Raw genomic sequence first — 22,106 nt, 5'->3', positions numbered from 1 at the left:
AGCCCTTACCACTCTTTTGCCAGATGGAAGGTTAAGAATTTTTAAAAATGGAAAAAAAAAAACAATCGTGTTGTTTTATTTTTTTAACTTGATGTGGAAGCAAGTAAAGGGAAGTTAAATCTTATACAAGTCCAGATTTCAGAAATTGGCATATAGTGGGCAAAATAAGTCACTAATAATTTCCTTTATTTCTTCCTCATTTGTGAGTAAATTTCCCCTTTTTCCTTTTTGTTACTGGTAGTATGTTTTTTTCTTTCATTACAAAAATAAAATTAGTTAATTTGTTTTATTGGTTTTTATTTAAATTAAACTTATTTTTCATTAATTCACTTTCTAAAAACTTTCTATTTTGTTACTCTCTTCCAGATTTTTCTAGGGAAAAAAAAAAGCATTATAAGATCCCTATACTCTCCTAAAAGGAAGGTTCTAGTTACTCTGCTATGAACTTACTCTGGAACCAGCTTAACTTTCAGATCAAAAAAGAGTTTACTCAAAAAAATTGTTTAAAGGGGTAGGATCTGGTCGGACCAATTTTTGTTCCTCTTCTAGAAAGGTTGGGCATTCTTCTCAGACAACAATAAAAGCCTTTTAGTAAAGGAGAGTCTCACATTCAACCTGTAGACCCATATTTAAATAACAACTGTCAAGAAAGGAGAAAATGAGGCAGATACAATATCTAGTCTTTTTCAGAAGTATACCAGGCTACCCTGAATTTGCCTTTTTACCCTCAATGGATTAAACAGTGAGAATCAGTCATTAATTTGGGATTTAACTTCATTGCAAAAATCACCCATTGTATATCACCCTGGTGCCTCAAGTCCTATACCAATGGCACATGCTGGTAACAGAGTATTTTCGTTGTAACAAAAACTCAGATGTATTTGTTATTTGCAGAAGGGCTGCTACCAATGGCATCTGGACCAGCCCTAGTGACATACACTATGTTCATCACTCAAATGTCTCCTTCAGCATCATCACCAGTTGTCTTGGCTTTTGTCTTGCCACTAGACTTTAATGATGCCGGAAGAGAGGGAGGCTGATGAATCTATGCAATTCATAGGCAAGTAAACACATCACTGGTCCTCTTTAAGAATGAAGGATGGTGGATCAGTGGATTGAGAGTCGGAGGGTGGTGGCCTGAGTTCAAATTTGGTCTCAGACGCTACCTGGGCAAGTCACTTCACTCCCATTGCCTAGCCTTTTCTATTCTTCTGCCTTGGAACCAATATCCAGTATTTATTCTGAGATGGAAGGTAAGGTTTAAAAAAATAAAAGACAAACAACAACAAACTACCACAGCAGCAAATATCATCCTCCACTGCTTGTACCATTCTTTAGCTTTCTCCAGGTGACAGAATTCTTTCCATACCCAATGTTCTAAGCCCCAGTCCCTTTGGAACTCAAAGATTTAAGGCCCAAGGTTCATTCTGGCTTTTACATTCTAATATTCTGGTTGTGTGTGTTGTCAAGGCAGATTACCACCTTTCCTATTGACTAGTGGGTAAGAGGAAGGGATGGGTGAGGATGGGAAATGAGGGAGTCCCGTGAGGTGGCCTCCTCTTCCCAGGAAAGGTGGATACATATCCCAGTTCTCAATTTTTCTAGGTTTCAATTTTAAAATTCTGTTGGAAAATTAAGGATAAACTTTGGTCAAAAAAGACAGAGAAAACAAAAAATTCTACATTTCATCAGGCAAAATCTATACTTACAGGTAATATCTGGAAATTTTTTATTTTCTGGTGATGGCACAGTGTGAGTACGAATGCCTTTGGATTACTCTGGCTGTCACGAAGGAGGAAGAGCCTGAGGAAAGTACAAGAATGAATTTACTGCTGAAATAAAAACAGTAAAATCATGAGTTCGAACACATAATAGAAATCTGTCCTTGGGAGTCAGAAAATCCTATTCTCAAATTCTGAGTCTGACCCTTATTAGTTGTGTGATTCTAAGCAATAACAGTTAACATTATATAGTGTTTTAAAGTTTTACAAAGTCTTTTATATAATTATTATCTCATTTTATATTTACAAGAGTCCCAGGAGGATGATGCTTTATTTATCCCATTTTAAAAGAGAAAACTGAGGCAATATTTAAGTGGCTTGTTGAGAATAATACAGCGCTAGCACTTTATCCACCTCTATTAGAAGTTAAAATTAAGTTCTCTGGGCATCTAGGTAGTAAAAACCTGGGTTCAAATCTGGCCTCAGATACTTTCTAGCTGTGTGACCCTGGGCAAGTCACTTAACCCCAATTGCTTAGCTGTTATCACTCTTCTGTCTTTGAAAGGGTGTTTTAAAAAGTGAGTTTTCACCCCTTTGTTGAGAGCCGGTTGTCACCCAACTAAAGGGAGGGCGCTTTCCCATTTATGAACTTGATATCTGGGTCAGATCAGCCACTCTCTCTCTATTCCCTCCCATATACTTATCAGCCAAAGTTAGAGGTAAGACAAAAAACCAATATTCTTGTAATGATCTATGTATGTATTCATGCCTCCTCCCTCCCCCTCCCAGTTCTGCTTGTGATCAAAGAAAGAAGCTTTGAGGAAATTATCTTGGGTCTAGGCTGTCTGAGCAGTGGGCCAGAGTGAGGCCAATGTCAGTCACTGACACTGCGCTGTCATCCACAACGTCAATGTGACTGTTTTACAGCATAGATTAGGACTGATAACTCTGAAGTTCAAAGTCAATGAAAGTTCTAAGAGAGGTCATTTCATTAAATATGTAAAACATGCCTAATTCAAAACCCTCAGATGTGGCTAAAATGATATATTTTTCAACATTTATGCATCATGTTAAATATGTAGATAGTGTATTAAAACATCCAGTGGTAGCAAGAATGCTAAGCAGTTTAGGCTTTTCTCCAATTAATATAGATATTTCAGAAACTTTATACAAATGCAAAATATCCGAGTTGTCACTGGCTTTGAGAACTCCCCATATGAAAATTCCCATCCATCCATGCTGACACCCATCAATGACTTTGTAGATAATTTCTTGGGAGACATCTGAGACACATGAAAGGTTGACCCATGCCTATCAAATATGAAGAAGGAGTTGAATCCCAGTTTTCCTCATTTCAAAGCTTAGCACTCTAAATTGCTACCTTGCCTCTTTAAAGAGACTATAAATAACTAAACAAATCATAATAAAAGAAATTAAACTAAATAAAACTAGAGTAAAAATAAAAACAATCAAATAAATCAGAGTAAGCTAAATTAAAGTAAATAAAATTAAAATAAAAATAAAAACAATTAAATAAATAGATTGTACACTAAAATTTACATAGAAAACTCCCACTCCCCAACTTCAGTTTACATGAGGGGCTTATATTTAAATTGTTTTCTATTAAATATTGACTATTAGTAAATTATATGTAGCCAAATCACCAGATTGAATGGATGGTCCAGAATGACTAATTGTAAGGAAATAAAATCAGAATGAGAGTTTAATTAAAGTTTTAATAAATAAATGTTGAATGAACTGTCATAGTAGGTGCTATATAAATGACAGCTATTATTATCACTTGTCCTGGATTACAATCATTTGTTTCAGAATATCTATCAGCAAATCAATTGAAATGTTTTCTTACCCATCCACAAGCCCCTGCTGTTTAATAATCCTATGGGATTCTTCCCGAGAGATTCTTCCATGAAACCAGTTTTGTGTCCTATGGATCACTGTTTGAGAAGATATGAATTATGGTTTTTATTTTTATTTTACGGACTTTTAACATGCTTGTTGAAACTAGAGTGCTTGTACCTTAATATATCTGAAATGGCATTTGTCACTTTATCACCTTTCTCTTAAACTATCCCAGTTCCCCAATTCAGGTACTCACAGAATCATACACTGAGAGCTGGAAAAGACCTCAAAGGTCATTTATCCCAGAGGTAGAGTATAACTGAATCAGATTAAAATATAATTAGCAAAGGTTTAACAAAATAAGTAAAAATACAAGATAGATGATGACAATTTGTGGTTTTCTAAATCAATGAAGGAATCGGTTTCTATTTTAGTTCAACACCAATAATTTAGAACAATGTCCTCATTTTAGAGAAGGACTTTTGGCTGGAAATAGCTATAGAGCATGAGAAATTTATACCTTACTAGGAAAGAATAATATGTATACAATTACCAACTAGTTCCTAAATATTGCAAATAACAAATCCCATGCTTTAGGAGAATTTATACAGCATATTCCCATTGGGCTGGAACCAATGACTATATTTTATACAATTACAGATTTTGAATGGTCCAAATTCGAATATGGGGGGATTCAATGTTTGTAATTAATCTGGGTCTAGCTTTGAGTATCATAGAAGGTATGGGTTCTTTGAGGATGTAGGAAAAAATATAGTGATACCAGGAAACATTTGGGAAATAGCTTATGGTTGGCACATAAAAATGTAGGGAATTAAAAAGAGGAATAATGTGAAAAAGAATGGAAAAGTGGTTTTAACCACAATATTGAGGTCCTTAAGAACAAGAATAAGAAGCTGTTATTGGGTCGTAGAGACAACAGGGAGCCATAGGAGGTTTTTGAATATGGGAGAGACCTATTATAGGAGGATCATGGTATCTTAGTCCTAGAATAGACCTTGGAGAGTACCTTGGGATTAGAGAAGAGCAAAACTGAGGCCCTACGGTGCTGTTGTGACCCATTTGTCACCCAAGATTATGAGTGATAAGAGCCCCAAAATTTTATAATTCATTGACTTGGTCAGAGCCTCACAGTAGTAAGTCAGAAGATTGGGAGTGATAAGAGCCCCCAAATTTTATAATGCCAAGTCTAATGTTCAAATCAAATGGTCTTTGGGAACAGCATTTTTCCAAATGAACAAATAAAATGAAGTTGTTTGTGTGCTTGAGCCCCATAATTTACCTGTGCTCAATGTGGAAGGGTGGAGGGGACTTTGGCTACCTAAGACATTCATCCTTGTGCTTCGTTTCTGCAAAAGAAACCAAATTCCCTCAATTAGCACTGAAGATAAAATGGCTAAATATTACATGCAAACCTGAAACAACTCATCAAAAGGGGCTGGAAAATTTGGAAGAGAAATCCTCAGAATACATAAGAGTTTGAAGAGGTGATCAGGTGATTGTGCAACCATTACGGATGGCCCTTCACCTGCTGTCATTGAAAGGAAGCAAGGGTCCTATCCAGACTGAGCCAGATAAATCTTAATTTCCTTTAAGATCTGTGGGAACACTTTTGGGTTTTGATTTTTTAAAAAAAGGCTATTTACAACTCTGTCAATGTGGATAAATGGGCTCTCCTTATATTCCAAGGGAGAACATCCATGCTGGCAATGTCCAGTAGGGACCGATGACCACTAACAGAAGAATCTGAGGGCGAGAAACTTTGCCAGCTATTCATTTTGCAAAAGTAAAAATTGTACAGTTCATTCCAGGGATCCTTCCTCTTGTACAATCCCGTGTCAAATACAGTAGGAGAAAGCCCTGTATGACAGTTTTGGCTTTTTTCCTTTTGTAAATTAATCTGATATATTTGTCTACGAAAATTGGCTTGGAAATTGTCAGCAAGGATCTGTGTTGTCTGCTTTTCCCCTTGAACCTTCCTCTGGATGCCCTGGCTCAGAGACAAGCTCCAGAAATGGAAGTTTTCTTTGTGTAGAACTGAATTCACCCTAGTACGTGGATATGAATGACCCATGGAAGAGCTCGTCTATACTGGCCACCGGCACACCCATGCGGTGGTATGTTAGGTTCAAGCGTACAAAGGGAGCCAGTAAGTCAGATTATGTTACCCTCCAAGCATGGCCCTCCTCCAAGGCTGCGCTCTGAGCTTCAGCGGGGTTCTCAATCACTCTTCCCGTCTGGCCGGAAAAGTCCATTGCTACGAGGGAGTTCTCGGACACACTGCGCTGGAAGAGAATGGGTCACCCTGTTTTAAAACTTGCAGCAGAGTACATAGGGAACTAATCAAGTCCATCTGCCCTAGGAGGCAAGAATCTCCCCCTGTCATGGTCACCTACCCTTCCCTCCTCGGAAAGTATCACTATAATGGGCCAAGAACCGAATCTCCCATCCCACTTCCAACCACCTGGGCTACATATTTGACAGGGGAAGATAATGAGGAAGAACCTAGTTTTCAGTCATAATAGGAGGGAGGCAAGGGATGCACATTAACTCCTTAGTGAGTTAACTGTGTATGTTGGGGGAAAACTTCTACAAAGAAATTTTCAGAGGCCCAAGTGTCTTTTGACAGGCAAAAACTTGCAGTGTGGGATAATAGATAAGAGCTGGCCTTGGAGTCAGAAGGATCTGGATTTGAATCCTGGGAAAGGAACAAGCATTTATTAAGTGCCTATTGTGAGTAAAATGTTTTACAAATATTAGGTCATTTGATCTTCAGGGATCACCTTGTGGGGTAGGTGCTAATTAGCCCATTTTAGAGCTGAGGAAATGGAGTCAGGCAGAGGTTAAGTGAATTACCCAACATCACACAATTAGTCTGAGAGCAGGACTTGAACTCAGGAGTTCCTGCCTCCATGCCCAACACTATCCATTTTGATATCCTGGGCAAAAAATTTAATATCTTTTAGGGCCCAAGGCAACATCTAAGGTACAAAATTGCAAAAAAGATGGCTATCTGCAATGATAGAGTGAGAATCCATCACTGGGAATTCCTTATACCAGTAAAAATAACAGGTCCAGTCCAAGAAATAAACAAATTGTCTTTATAGAAGAGAGTCTGTATCAATAATAATCTAAGGAAAATGCTGCAACCCTCTTATATGATTTCTTTACCCCCTCAGAGAACAAAAGGTATAGGAAAGTTCATAGTCTATGGAGTAAGTGATTTTTTTTTGTTTCTGTTTTTTTTTTTTAAAGAATAGAGATCAATATATGCTGTATAGAAGAAAAAAATACAAACTTATTGTACTTAAGGGTCAGGGAGATCCAGGTCACATCTTGCCTCTGCTACTTTCTAGCAGTATGACCTTTGTTAAATCACTCATTCTTCTCAGTTTCAGTTTTCTCATAAGTAAAATGGGATGATATACATAGTATATATCAGGATATTGTTTTGACATGACCTAATGTACCTCCAAGCATTCTGTCAATCTAAGATTAGCGATTATTATTACTAAAACTACTCAGGATAGTTGATTTTTCACATTCAAATTTCTTAAGCTATAGAGATTGAAGTGTGTGGCATGGGGAATGAGGGGTCCTAGCAAAATACAAAAATCAAGATAGAAAAGGAATGCTGAAAGGGAAAATACATTTTGATAAAAGAGAAATACTACGTCTAGACTTTTCTGTTATGTGTGATCTCAATTGACAAACCTGTAATAAACCAAAATTTCCTTAAGGAAGTGACACCCGTACTTACCACTGGAGTTGAGAAATGGGAAAGTACGGCTTTCCTCTGCTGTGGAATTCTGTAATTCTGATAGAGGAGCATGCCATACTAGAAAAAATAGAACAAGGCCAGTAATGGAGATATTGTTTTAGACTGAAAGGCACTGTAAGTAAAATCCTATTATAATGAACAGCAAGCAGTACCAAGAACATACTAAGTAACTAAAAATATAGGCTTCGTAGCCTATAGGCTGGTTCCACTGGGAAGGTTTTGGAGTCAGAGAGCCAAGATTAAAATTGTTTTTTTTTACACGTACTACCTGTGTAACCTTAGGCAAGTCATTTACTTTTGCCTTAAATTTCTTCAAATGACATCATGTTGTTGGCAAAAGGGTTGATGTAAAGAAAAACTTCCTGAAAATAAGAGCTATCCAAAATGGAGGTAGAGCTACCTTAAGTAGGATGATCACTCATTTGGTTTATGGTGGTAGAAAGAGGGAGGCATGAAATCAAATTCTGTGAATATTTCTTCTTGCCTTGAAATCTAGAATTCTGTGACTCTCAGGCTTGGCAGAAGTCAGAGTTTAAAGAGCACCTCCTTTACAGCAGGTTCCACAAATGGTCCTCCCAACTCTTGGTCAAAGGTTTCTAGAGAGAGGGATCCCACTACACTCCTTGAGTTAGCTCTAATTGTAAGGAAGTTTTCCCTAATATCAAGTCTAAATTTTGTCCCACTGAAGCCTTTACCCACTGCTACTAGTTGTATTCTCTTTTGAACCAAAAAAGTCGTCTTTTTCAAAAGGACAGTACTTTAAATTTCTGAAGAGAGCCATCATGGCACCCCTGAGTATTCTCCAGACCGTGCCCTTAAACTGAACCACAAATGAGACAAGTTTGTTGCTGCTTTTTGGGTTATTGATGCCCTTCTTACAATGTGACATCTGGAATCGACTACGATATTCTGGATATGGCCAGACGAAGGAAGAGTAGAACATGACTGCATCTCCCCAGCTCTAAACACCACAACAGCTCTCTGTAAAAAACAGACTCGAATACAGGACTACAATCCCCACAAGCCTTTGCTCCACTTCCCCAAAATGCTTTGTAATCTCACGGAAATTCTTAGGTGGGCCGAGATCAAGAAGGTATTTAACCTGGTGGCAAAGGTTTTTGGGGCTCTTTTTGGACTTCCGTTTTGGAGCAGACGTGGCTCTTTCCATAATGTAGGTGAGGTCTTGTCTAGGCCTCTGGCCTAGGCACGTTTTCCTTATCCTGTATTTTCTTTAATCCTTAATCCTTAATAAACCTCTAAAAAAATATAATACTCCTTGCAGAGAGAAACTAATTTCTACCTGCTTCAGTCTACCCTAATTTTAATCTTTACATCTCAAAGCATTTCAGACTGCCTTAGCTTCGGGATGATCACAGTACACTATTAATTCACAGTGAGCTTATAGTTCAGTAGCACCACCAGATTTTTTCAGAAATATTTTAGCTATGCCTTGACTATTTTGGGGTTGGGAAGTTGCTGTTTTTATCTCTACTAGAATACTATTAATCCATCCATTTTTTTTTGGTTTAACCCTTACTTTATGGCTTAATAAAAACTCAGACGGAAGGTCAAGGAGTAGGCAAATAGGGTTAAGTGACTTGACCAGGACCCCACAGCTGGGAAGTGATTGAGGCCAGATTTGAACCCAGGTGCTCCCAATCTAGGCCTGGACCTCTATCCCTTGGGCTAACTAGCTACAGCTTTTGTGTGTTATTTGAATAGTGCCTGCCCAATTCTGGACAGAATACTGACTCTGAAATTTATATTAGGTAGGGCAAGTGTGATCAGAAGAGCAGCACAAGGGCTGGACTGGCACCCACAAAATATTAAAAAAGTCTTTTAGGAAAGCCTGCACTGCACTGAGTAGTAGATTGTCCCTGGAGGAGTTATAGAAAGATATGGACAACAATTGCATAGAATGAGGAATTGTTGCTAGCTTGCCATCTTTGAGAGAGGACCCACACTGATGAGCTTACGGATCCCACAGATATAACTAATTAAAGTGATGTCATTCATGTTTGTGGCATTTTGCAGTTTGGAAAAGCTTCCATCCGCATTTATCTTATTTAATGCTTAAATCAATCCATTGATATGGTCAAGGAAGGCATTACCATCCTCATCTAGCAAATAAGGAAAAATTGAGATTTAGAAAAGATTATGAGATTTGCCCAAAGTGACAGAACTATGAAATGAAAGAGTCAGTACTCGAAAAATCATGACTTCGGACTGTAATTGCAATGTCTTATACAGTGCATGGGACAAAAAGATATTTTGCTGGGGTCTAAAGAGACTTACTTTGGGTCTGGTATCTGACAAAATAAATAAATAAATAAATAAATAAATAAATAAATAAATAAATAAATAAATAAATAGATAAATAAATAAATAAATAAATAAATAAATAAATAAATAAATAAATAAGCAAATAAATAAACAAACAAATAAATAAATAAATGAAATATCCTTTCTGAGTAAAAAGCATACATTCAAGACAAATTCATCTTATTTCCTCATCCTTTCAAAATGAACATATACACAGCAAATAACTTTTCAGTCTCCCTTGGGGAACTTAATTTGCAGAAGACAGAAAAGCTATCATTTACTGTTCATGTTTCAAGAAGATATAAGAATTATTTGGATTTAGAAATCCATGAACTGAATTGGGAAATGTCAAGCACAGTGTTCACAAATTAGATTAACTGTGATTCCCACTTTAAACACCAGGATCCCTAATTTGAAATAACCATAATTAAGTTGGATTAAAAGATGAGCATTTCATTTCATTAAGTTCAGGTGCAGTCTTAAGGCCGGATGAAAAAAATCTCAACAATCTAAATAAAATTTTCTTAAATTCCTAGGGTAGGCAATGGAGTCTTTCATTTTTATAAAGTCCAAGAGATGAAAGATATATTATTTCCAAAGACCAAATTAGGCTAATAGATACTTCAATTGTCTCTGCAGAGATTCCCTCTTTTATATTAACTTATTAACTATTATAACAAATGTAGTACCTTTCCTTTAGATCCATAGTTATCTAAGCCAAATAATCTAATTTAACATTATATGATAAATATAATTTAGAGTAATCAATTTTAAAAATCTACCAATAAAGACAAGATCAAAGCATTCTCTTATCTGATTGCCACCTACTACTTTTTATGGAATGGAAAAGCATTTGAAAAGTGTTTCCAATGGGTCACATACTATGGACACAGAGAACCAAACAGAGAGTCCCTTCTCCCAAGAGCTCAAATTCTAATTAGGAGAGATAAATACATAGAAGTTTTATGGAAAGGCTTGATGATTTTTTAAGAAGGGAATGGCAAGGTGAACGAACAACCCAGGAGCCCAGTTATGTCAATAAACATTCATAATTTTTTTTTTTAAACTTGGTGCCAGGCTCTGTGCTAAGTGTTAGAAACCTCAAAGGTTGCATCATTGGGTGAGATCGAAATGGCCAAGGGAACAGAAGACAGAGTGATGTGGCAATTGTAAGATCCATTGGTCCACCTATTGGAGGGACTGTCCTTGGAGACTCCCTGTTCATCCAAGCAGAGATGGCCATGTCCCTAATCAGTGATTCTGGGAAAAGAGGCAACGGTTACCAGGTTGACATCTGAGTGGAGATCCAGGTAGGACTACAGAAAAGGCCAGAACAAAGAGAGAGGACCTCCCTCGGGTTGCTTTTTTTTTCCCAACACTATTCTTCCTCACACATTTATGTTCTATCAATATCTAACAAAGATATTACTCTAATGAATAAATCAAATTTTACTTTATTTTATTATTTATTTAATTTTTTATTATCAGTAGAAGCTGAAACAATTTCACCAAAGGAAAGCTAAATTTTTTCTATACATTACTAGACAACTGTAAAACAGAATTATATAGTTTTACATCTGCAAACTGATGGTGGAAAAGAAGTTAAAATGTAGCCAGAACTTCACACTTGACAAACAAGTATACTTGCAGCTTTCTCATGGACCTATCATTACAATGTGTCCTTGTTATTTGGCACTAGCATGTCCAAAATCCACTCCCCAAACCTAATCTTAACAGGGAATTAGCCTGAGTTGTTGGCTACTCTGGCAGAGAGGGCTGAGCTCAAGACTTCACAAGAGTAAGCTTCCCAATAAATGATGTATTTATTGTTTTCAGGAGCAGTTAAACTCAACTTGTGTTTGACCAATGGGGAATTAGGGTTTCTTTACTTTTTTTTAATATGAAAATTCACAGGTTAGAGATTATCTGTTAGTGAATGGAATAAGCAATTATATAGTGCCTTATGATGTATATAAAAGGTATTGTCCTCAGAACTTTTATCTCATTTGGAATGAAGGGAAGGGTTGCAATCTAGGAAATTTGAAGGAATACCTACAATAATTAAATGAATCTTCTGAAGCACCCAAAAGTCTATGCATCCTCATTAAACTATAAGCTCCCAGAAGGCCAGGACTATTCCTTATTTAGGTGTTGGGTCCTATATATGTTGGCCGTCTCTGCTATTGGGAGGCTGGGACTTGAGAATTCTGAGCAGCAGGAGAGCTAAAGCCAAGGGGTGGTCTGTAAACCTGGCACTGAATATCGTGGATCCTCAGTGATGGGGACGTGGCCACACCAGGTTGCTGAAGGAGAGGTTAGAAACAGAGCAAGTCAAAGCTTCCACATGGCTCAACAGTGGGACTGAGCCTGTAAGTGGCCACTGGGCTTTTGGCCAGGGCAACAGAGAGAAATGAGCAAACAAACAAAAAATAAATTTTGTATCTACTGCAATGTAAAGCCCTAGGCTTGGTGTACAATGGAAACTTGATAGTATATGTTGAGTTTAAGTGGATTTTCCTAAAATTGTGTTCAGATACACATTTCAGGATGACTAATGTAAGACTAAGTCCTTTCTTGCCTGCAGTCTTTAGCCCAGAGTAGGGTACAAAGTACTTAATAAATATACTTCATTGGCCGAAGATGTTAAATAAAATAATCATGGCAGAGGTCATTTGAAATCCACTTGACCTATGTATCCTAGCAGTGGTTAATGATTGCTCTAAAAAAAAAAAGTCAAGAAACAATGGTTTGGAGACACTTTTAAAATCAGATACTGATGAGAAGCCCGGGAGAGTTACACAGGATTAAAATTAAAACTCAGATTTCTTTCTATGCTGGTCTTTTGAAGAAGGGAAATGGGAAAATTAGAGCCATATACAGAAGGAGATTTAAAATCTACTTAGGACTTAAGAACTCTGGTCTTGAATGGCCAGCCATGATTCTTGAGTTCAATGAAGGTTACACACCTCCTGAGAGAGTAATGGTAGAAAAATGCAGAATGAGATGTTTGTGTACACAGATGCGGGAGTTTGTTTTGCTTGACAAATATGTATTTGCTACAAGCATTTCATCTTTCTTTTCTTTTTAGCAAGGAAGATGGAGAGTAAATTCTCAGGTAAAAAAGAAAAAATATAAAAATAAAGTTTACCTCTAAAAATACCATTTTATTCTAGTATTTTACAATCTGTATCTATTTGTCCCTCATTAAGGGAAGAAATATTTCCCAAGTTACACTTTTGTACCTCCTACTACTTGTCTATTATCTGGTTAAAATAGCAGGGATTTATCTTAGCTAAATTTTTTGAAGAAGTGTGTTTCACTGTTTGGCTAAAAATAAGGAAGAAGCAATGAGCTCATCAATGGTGCTTGGAATAGGGTTGAGATGAGAGCTAGGGAGCATTGATCTATTTCCCCTCTGGGTTCATCTGCCTTTTCCTGTCATTTCTCTTGGCTTTCCTAGTCTGGAGGTGTGGATCTGTTAAGTTTTTTGATGTACCTCCAACCATGAAGGAAAATGGTAGAGAGTGACTGGTTTAGTGCCAGATACCTGCCCGTATCCAAAGTCCAAACCTGAGTTTTGAAAGGTAAAGTATTATGGTAATCACTTATTAATCAAATTTCTCTTTCTGTTTATTTCTCAGAAATACAGAAATCTTTCACCCAAGACACCAGGAGTTATTGAATAATGGAAGACTTCCCAGAAAATACAGGTTCTGAATTTCTTCATGTCTGTTTGCCAATGTTCTTTATTAATTGGGATTAAAATTTTAAAGATTAATAATGATTCCTGATACATCAGACTACTAGAAAGACCCAGATTCTGGTATAATTTCTTCCCTGATCTAGAGTTGGGAAAAATATTAAGGAATAATGGCTAAGAGGCACTAAATGGATCCAAGCCATCACCTGGTCCCAAACTTTCACTTGATATATAGGGAACAAAGAGTACTGAAAACAGAAGAGATTTGCTGAATATCACAGTTCACAGAATTATAGATTCTGAGTTGGAATGACTCAAGAGGTCATCAAGGTATAGTAGTTCTTTCAATTGTACCACATATAAAAATGATTTTATATTTACTTACATAAAGGTATTGGTTTCTGTTAGAATAAAATAGGATAATTCATTAGGAGAGAAAATTATCTCTAAATTGCTTCTAAAGCTTGCAAGTCAAGATTCCAGGCACTACCATTTATTAATGTTATATTATATTACATATTAGTGTTATATTGAGCAAGTCAATGAGGGTCAATTTTATCACCTGAAAAATGGAGATTGAGAAGCACTACTACATCAAGATGAAAGGTGATAAATATATGAAGGACTTTGCAAAACAGAAAAGCACTTTTAATTTACACAAAAGAAAAGGTGGAATAGTGGAGAGAATGTTAGACCTGGTTTCAAGAAGACACAAGTTTGAAATCTGTCTCTAAGACTTATTAGCTGTGTGATCATGGACAAGCCATTTAACCCGTCTGAGAGTTAATTTCTTCATCTATAAAATGAATTTAAAATTTATAATACTTCCCAGAGTTTTGTGAGGCTCAAATTAAATAATATATGTAAAGTGCTTTACAAACACTTAAGTTCTTCTATCAATGCCAACTCTTACCATTACTAATGAATGCTCTTGGTTCAAAAAAGGCCCAATAAGATTGTATTACTAAAGCATAAGGGACTTTTTTCTATTTCTATTCTTCCCTAAACATAGTGTATCAAAATAGTCTAGGATGCCTACTTAATTCCAAATAAATTGTCATAGTTTTTGTTAATCTGTCTTGAAATCTCCCCATTATGTTTCTCTTTATTGAATCACCAATTGGCTATTGGAAATTTTGATCTTGATGTCTTCTTTCTATCTTAAATTCAATTACATCCAAAATAGAATTCATTATCTTTCCTACAAAAACTACTCCATCTTCTGTACTTCCTAACTAATGTCAAAGATACCACCATCTTTTCAATTATACCTGGGTTCGTATCAACCTTGGTGTCATCTTTGACTCTTCATTCTCCCCCAAACCACCTATCAAATTAGTTGCCAAATTTTGTCCTTTCTATCTCTATCCATTTTTTGCTTGTGGCTCCATTTCCTCTACTCACACAACTACCATCTTAGGAGCTCAGGCCCGTACCATCTCTTACCTCCCAAGTGGTTTTCTTGCTCCCAAATCTACTACCCTTCACACAGATACCAAAATGGGCATACACATATCTGGGCTTTATATTCTTCACTGCAAGGCTTTTAAAGAAATATGTAAACTATGAGATTGGAGTTGTACCAGAATGGGTCAGACTAATGGTCTGATGTTCTCAGACAGTGGTACCAAGAGACATTCTAATCTCTAAAGAGGGCATCTGGTTGTATTTCCAGCAATAAAAGGTTCAGGTCCACTAAATTTAAGTTGATTTTTTGGTTCCCAATTATGGTAAAAGTTAGAACAATTGCTCAATACTTAAAGAAAAACAACAACACTGTTCAGCAAAACAAATCCAATCTTCTATTCCATCGATAACCATTTATTAAGTGCCTACTATGTTCCAGGCATTGTACTAAACACTGCTGTCTGTTAAATGAGAAAAGAAATACCTTGAGGAGCCTAAATGCTGTCATCCAACACGTCCTGCTCTGTTCATCTTCAGCACATAGTAACCGCAGATCTTTTGTCTCATTCCTTACTTTGTTTGGCTACAAGAAGGTAAATGAACATCAGTGAGTATAACTGCAAACAAGCAAAGGGAGATATTTTTAAAAAACAAGAACCATAGCAATAGAAACTAAAAACAACAAATGTAGTAGAATTAGAACATAGCATCAGTATATTCAAAACACCATGGTTATAGAACTTCTTGAAGAGATTTGGGGAATTATCACTATTAGGAACAAAGATCAAATTATAAATGAGATTATATGCTCTAGAATATATGATCAAGTTAAAACCAGAGGAAGGATGCAGATGTCAAGGGTGGATCTGGTATAGAGAACAACCCTAGGTGGATTCTGGAAAGTGTGGGTGGGAAATAATGATAAATAACACCTATCATTAGACAGAAGACAAATAAAGCCTATCACTAGTCAGGTTCCATGGGCTAGTCACTGTAACAGTTCTGAGAGAAGAAAATCAAGTGTGTAACTGTAAGGTAAGAGTAAATAACTCAGAATGGTATTTGTAACCATGGAGAGGTTGCTACGGTAGGCACTTAATATCCAACTGGAATGGTTTTTAATAGTGATGAATGGTGATTGCTGTAGAGGGTATTGTGTATTAATCCACTAATACCCTATTAACGAAGAGACAGATTCATAGGATCACTGAATGTTGGTGTTAGAAGGGTCCTTAGAGCCTGGTCTAACCTATATATCAAAAATTATCCCTTTTGTAATATGTGAATGAAATGTCATTCCAACTTTCCCTGAATTCCTCAAAGAATAGGAAATCCACTACCTCCCCAATGTAGCTCATTCAATTCAAATAGTTCTAATCGTTAGACAGTATTGCACTGTCAATGAATTTCATTGGGAAAGGCACAGGGTTGAGTGCCAAGATACTGGTTTTGGGGGTTTTTTTGGAGGGGAAAGGTGTCCTTCTGGATAAACCACCACTACAATAATTTGAAGATGGTTTTTAAACCAGTGAAAGGTACAAGAGGTCCCGTTCTTGTCCTTTACATAGTCTCTATGAGCTACTCTTCAGGGGTATGGTCTTCCCCCTCAGCCAGACCTAATTCACAGAACCAGGGGACCTCTGCAGCCATCTGGTATAACCCATTCCTGACAACATTTCCTCACCCAACTCTGCCCAACAAGTAGTCATGTAGTCTATGCTTGAAGACCTCCAATAAAGGGGATCCCATCACCTCCTGTGGCACTTCATCTCCTTGTTTGGAAGTGTTTCCTAACATTGTTCCTAGTTATGCCTCTTCCAGATAAAAGTCCATTCGGGGATGGAGCCAAGATGGTGGCTCAGTAGCTATGAAAGCTGAAACCTCTCTAACAATCCTTCCAAAGCAATCTTTAAAAAGAGCCTCAAAACGATTGTAGTCAAAAACCAACAGCAAGAGAAAGAGGGGGCTCTCCCACTAAATATAATTTGAAAGACAGGCAGAGTTGATTTCCACTGGATAAAGGCAAATAGTAAGTAATGAATATAGGAAGAGGAAGATGAAAGCCCATTAAATATCTGAAAAGTATCCTCTGAATTTTCTCTACTAGAAGCAAAACATACCCAATTCCTATGGCCAATTCTTCTCGTGCATGACACTGGGTTTCGGACTTTATAAGGGTTGAATACCTTATGGGGGCTACCATTTCCCCTGATATTATCAAAAGAAGCTTTGTTCCCTAAAGACCTGTTAAACAAAGTATCTTCACAAGGTTTTTTAGATTTCATAGTACTCTTCTGCTAAGGCTAAGAAAATGAGTCTCCCTGACTTTGGACTCAGAACTCTCTCCACTAGTCCTTTCAGCATCTATTAGGTTCACTATGAATTTCAAATATTAAAATCCATGTTATATAGAATACAACATTCATTTTCAATCAGTTTATTTAAGAGAAAACTGGTAAGCACAGACAAAGAGAACATAAAATTTTATAATAGATACAGTCAAGACTAATTTAACATCAGGGTCCAATTGAGTTAGCTTCCAAATAATTATAGAAACAATTTTCACTTTTCACATTGGGATGTTCCAAAGGGAGCTATACGGCAACTATGTTTTGACTTCTTATCTTGCTTTAGATAAGGCAAGCCATATTGTTGGAGTCATGTCAAGACCGACCACAAATTAGAACTGCCAACATTCTGCTATGATACTTGGGTTGTGCTTATTCCATGATTTCTCATTCTAAAATGAATTGTATTTCTACTTAGAATACTTCAATACACGGTGACACTGAAGTTCAAAACTGCTAGAGATATCTTTCTTACTCCCTGTTAATGCCGATTATACAAACAAGGTATGTAAGGTTTAATTAATTCACTGATTATATACTTTCTAGTTCAGACTTTCTACTCTCTTTTGTCTCATGGATCTTTTCTGACAGTCTGGGGAAGCCTATGGACTGCCCCCCCTTCTCAGAGTAACATTTTTAAAAGCATAAAAGGAAATATATAAAATAACAAAAGGAACTAATTCTATTGAAATGTTGTCATCACAATTTAAAGGTCAAAGTTCCAAGATTAAGCACCCTGGGTTTGGATGCTCAATAACGATTTAAAGATGAATGCAACAATGTGTTACTAACCAAACTTATGAGCTATGAAGGTACCCTTTATTTGAAGTTTAATACTATGTGTAAATAAAAGACGATTGCTCCCCTTAAGTAGATATGGTTACATAAGACTAGCCAACCTGTATTATATTGCAGAGGGAACTACATTACCGCAAAATCCTTGAGACTTTTCCTCAGGAAGAAACTTTCTTTTTCAGACAAAACTATAGATGCAAGAATATGCACATTCAAGATGAAGGGGCTTCCTTCTAAGAAACATATGAAATATTCTAAACTTGTGGGACATAAGAAGAAATGGCCTGAGACTCTAAGGCTAGGAATAACTGAATTTTCGCTAAAAACAATACAAAACAAAAACTCAACTCTGACAGAATTTATAATAAAATGGTTCATGTTTGCTTGAGGAATAAGAATGAGCTAAATATTTTGATACTAAATAATCACTTCCAAACAAACTTAAATAAAAAAAAATCTATACACTATCTTCTTCCATTATATTCTCAATCTGAAATACGATCTATTGAAATCTATCCAAATGATAATATCAGACATTCAGATTCAATGCCTAAAAGGTGAGCTAATCTTTGCAATTGTGGAAGGACATTACCTTGATACAAAACCCATAGTCGGTAGGGGCATTATACTGCTTCTTGCCTGTGATCAGGGAAAAGACATTGCTGTCTTCCAGGTCAGCCAATAACTGCAAATGTCTTGGCTCCTGTAAAAATTTTTGCATCTTTATTCAATGGACTTAAGCATTTCAAAGAGCAAACACATCTCATTTCTACTCCAACAGAGGGCAGTATCTGCACATTTAAGTGACCTCTTTGACTCCTTCCAAGTTGCAGAAGATGATGTAGGGAAAATATTACATTTTTAGGAGACACTTTTTAAAATGTGCTAAATAAAAAAATTTAAATTTCCCCAGTGTAAGATTTATTTTAGTCCCCATTTGATATCCTTGCTAAAGAAAGTCTCTTCAACGCTAGGCTAAATATATAGGAGAATACACAGAATGAAAACCTAAGAAAGATCCCATTCAGGCTACTTCTCCTACTTAAAATAGGGAAGCAGTTATCAAATAGGAAGACTAGAAGTTAATTTATTTAACGTTTTTGTTATTACTGACTAAATAATAATATCTCACATTCATCTGGCACTTTCAGATTTTTAAGGAACTCTTACATAACCATAGGTTAAGAGTTGGAAGGGACCCTTGAAGTCACTAAGGATAATCTCCTTATTTCTGAGAGTATTAATTGACTTGCCAAAAGGCCACAGAGCTGGTAAAACAACTGTACCGGGCTGGATCCCACCAGACCTTCTCCCAGGGGGGAGGGCTGTGAGATATTCTGCTCTCTGGAAATTTCACTTCAAATAAACTGAAGATAAAGTTTTAAACAAAGCAGAAAGTTCAAATTGGACATTCATAATCTGGAATCTGTTAGTATCTGACAATGTTTTAAAATGTAATTTACCTTTGAAGTTCCTTTTGTGGAGCAATAAAGTCCCGATCTTCGCAAATACACATATAATTTCTTCCAGGACTTCCTGCCTAGCTCTTTCACATGTAAAAAACCTTGAATTTCAGGACAACTACTGGAGTTTAAAAAATTCTGTCATAGGCAAAATTAAGTAAGAAAGTTAGCTGACATTCATGTGAAGTGAGTAATTAACAGATGAAATTTGGGAAATTCAACTTTTCCCATTAACTAACATTTTTTTCTAGTCAAAGGACAAAAAGTCTAGATTCACTCTGGTTGTTAAATGGCAGTTTTAGCAAACAATGATAAGAAATATCTACAAAATCATAAATTTACTCATGAAACAATGCAAAGTTTTTACCAAAGTCCTATTCTGTGTCTTTGCTGTGTTACAGGAATATTTCAGATTTAGAAAGCCATTAAATATCTGTAAATTATGGCAGATTCTACCAAAAGGGATATAGGACTGTATGCCATTTGTCCAAGGACCAGCCTAAGTTTGAGAAGGCTCATTAACAAGTCAGCTGTAGGGTGGTGAACATTTTCAGCCATGGCAAATTCCAAAAACAATCTACTAAGTAACAGAAAATTGGAGGGGAAAAAATGGCTTCATTTTTCCTTCTCTATCCCCAGTGCCCAATGCATGAATAAATATGTTAACAACTGATTGATTGGGATATGTGTTAATGACAAGAGTACACACACTGACCAAATTATAGATTCTTGAAACAATAAGGAAAATCATTTTTAGGATGCTAACCTCACCTTCTTCTGTTTGAATAATACATTAATATATAATAATCAGAAATTTTAGGACACCAAAAACTCTGATGACTGATCAACGAACCAATACTCATTATGGATTCTTAGAACTAGGGACGATACTCAACAAAACCATATTTCTATAACCACTAATTATGTTTCAAATTTAATTAAAATCTGACAAACATTATGTTGACATTACTTGTCTACTTGATCTGTGTTGGATTTTGCTCCTTTCAGGGTCTTGCTGACATTGTTACCATTTCTGTTTTATTCATTCTCTACCAATAGCTTTTAACTCCACATGACTGGCAAGGATCTTTTAACTCAAACCATTTAATTATCTCCTTCACAACAGGGAAGATGTGAGGCAGAAGAACAAAAATCCTATAGAGAGCAGTCTGATAAAGAATACTGTTCATTAACAACATAAAGTGGGAATCAGGGAGGGGTTTGATATGGGGAGGCCAGACAGATTTCTCCTATGTGCCGAAATTATTTAGTTTGAGTATTTGAGCTGTTAGGAAATCAGGCACACCCTGTACAAATAAAAGAACAAAGGCAAACCTAATGATTAAAAAAAAAAAATTCTTCATGCCACCACTCCCTTCTATTAGCCATGAGAACTGAGAGCTGGCCACTCTTTAAGAAACAAACAAATGCTGTAGAGTTTTTGGCCATCAGATGATCTAATGAAAGTCTTCATGCTGAAATTCTGCAGGCTCTGGAACTGAACAGTCAACAAAGCAGAAAAGTACCTCCATCTAAAATGAATATTTGAAAGGGCTAAAACTCTGACTATTGTTCTTCATGAAGCCCACTAGCTTTTTTTAAAAAGCTTTTTTAAAATACACTAGCGAATTTTGGAAGATTTACATTTTTAATGATTTTTCATAAATGCTCTCTCCTTCTTCTGTTCATCCTCTGCCACCCAATTTAACTATATAGGAGAGTAAGAATATGTTTGAAGTAAAAGATGGAGACTAAACCAATGATTTCATCAGTACAAGGAATTCCCTAGTGAGGGGACACTGTGTCCCAATATAGATCACTAGCATCTTGGCAACTTTAAGCCTCAGAAGCTGCAGGGAGCAATGTAAAATTATCTGATTTGTCTACAGTGTCACAGCTAGAGCCTGAGAAGAACCAGATCTTTCTTGCTGGCTCCCTGGACATGACACGTCATGCTGTATCTCTTTAAAGATAATGACACAACCATTTATTTCTATCCTACGTCATGATTTATAAAAAGCTTTCCTTGCCACAAGTCAGTAAGGGAGGCATTGCAAATATTCTTAACTGTTAAATACCACCAGGAATTCCACTATCCCTTCCTCACCATCACGGATGCTACAGACCCATTCTCAGAATATTTTTATTGTAAATAAAAAACTAAAATATATAGGAAATGAATTATCAAAATATATTTTAAAAATGTAATCTCATAGACTGCCAAGTTAAGAACCACCCTCAGTAGAGTAGACTGGAACCAAGGAGGGGTGACTAGTTTTTAAAAATCTGGCTTGTCCTATGGTGAGTACTAAACCTTTTTCACAGAAATTTAAAAAGGATCTGACAAGAAACTAGCTTCCTACTCGCATCTGACTACTGACCACTTGCTCGGTGGGGGCCTGGGGTCAATGTAAACAGAAGGAAAAACAAATGCCCATCTGTTTCCATTTTGGCCCACTCTAGAGATCAAATGACTTGCAGTTCTTTTCAGAGTCAAAGTAAGTTTATGCTATTTTCTAACTGATCATTTAAGTTAGAAAAATTCTGGGCACATAAAGATTTCCCAAGTGAGCATTTATTTTTGGTTACCGTAAACCAAACTTGGGGATGAGGTGGTGACATGGATAAGGAAGCAGCCACTTCAGAGTTATTCATAATTACACAATTACAGCTCCTCGGGGTTTGAGCCAC

At 36.5% G+C, this 22,106-nt stretch overlaps 1 protein-coding gene across 5 annotated transcripts in view; it reads right to left on the bottom strand.

Moving 5' to 3' along the window:
• GRB10 (growth factor receptor bound protein 10) overlaps positions 1–22,106 on the bottom strand; it is a 233,563-nt gene that overhangs the window by 5,045 nt on the left and 206,412 nt on the right. For all 5 annotated transcript variants that reach the window (XM_007500399.3, XM_056804837.1, XM_056804836.1 and 2 more), the window contains 8 exons: positions 19,416–19,553; positions 18,545–18,655; positions 15,294–15,392; positions 7,360–7,437; positions 5,768–5,884; positions 4,882–4,948; positions 3,589–3,676; positions 1,710–1,803 (listed from right to left, as the gene is read on the bottom strand). In XM_007500399.3, the coding sequence (XP_007500461.2) occupies positions 1,710–1,803; positions 3,589–3,676; positions 4,882–4,948; positions 5,768–5,884; positions 7,360–7,437; positions 15,294–15,392; positions 18,545–18,655; positions 19,416–19,553 (792 nt within the window). The remainder of the gene's footprint in view (positions 1–1,709; positions 1,804–3,588; positions 3,677–4,881; positions 4,949–5,767; positions 5,885–7,359; positions 7,438–15,293; positions 15,393–18,544; positions 18,656–19,415; positions 19,554–22,106) is intronic.

This window comes from Monodelphis domestica, chromosome 7, assembly GCF_027887165.1.
Source record: "Monodelphis domestica isolate mMonDom1 chromosome 7, mMonDom1.pri, whole genome shotgun sequence".
Classification (NCBI taxonomy): Eukaryota; Metazoa; Chordata; class Mammalia; order Didelphimorphia; family Didelphidae; genus Monodelphis; species Monodelphis domestica.
The sequence above is the reverse complement of the archived record's forward strand: the minus strand, read 5'-3'. Positions and strand labels throughout refer to the sequence as shown.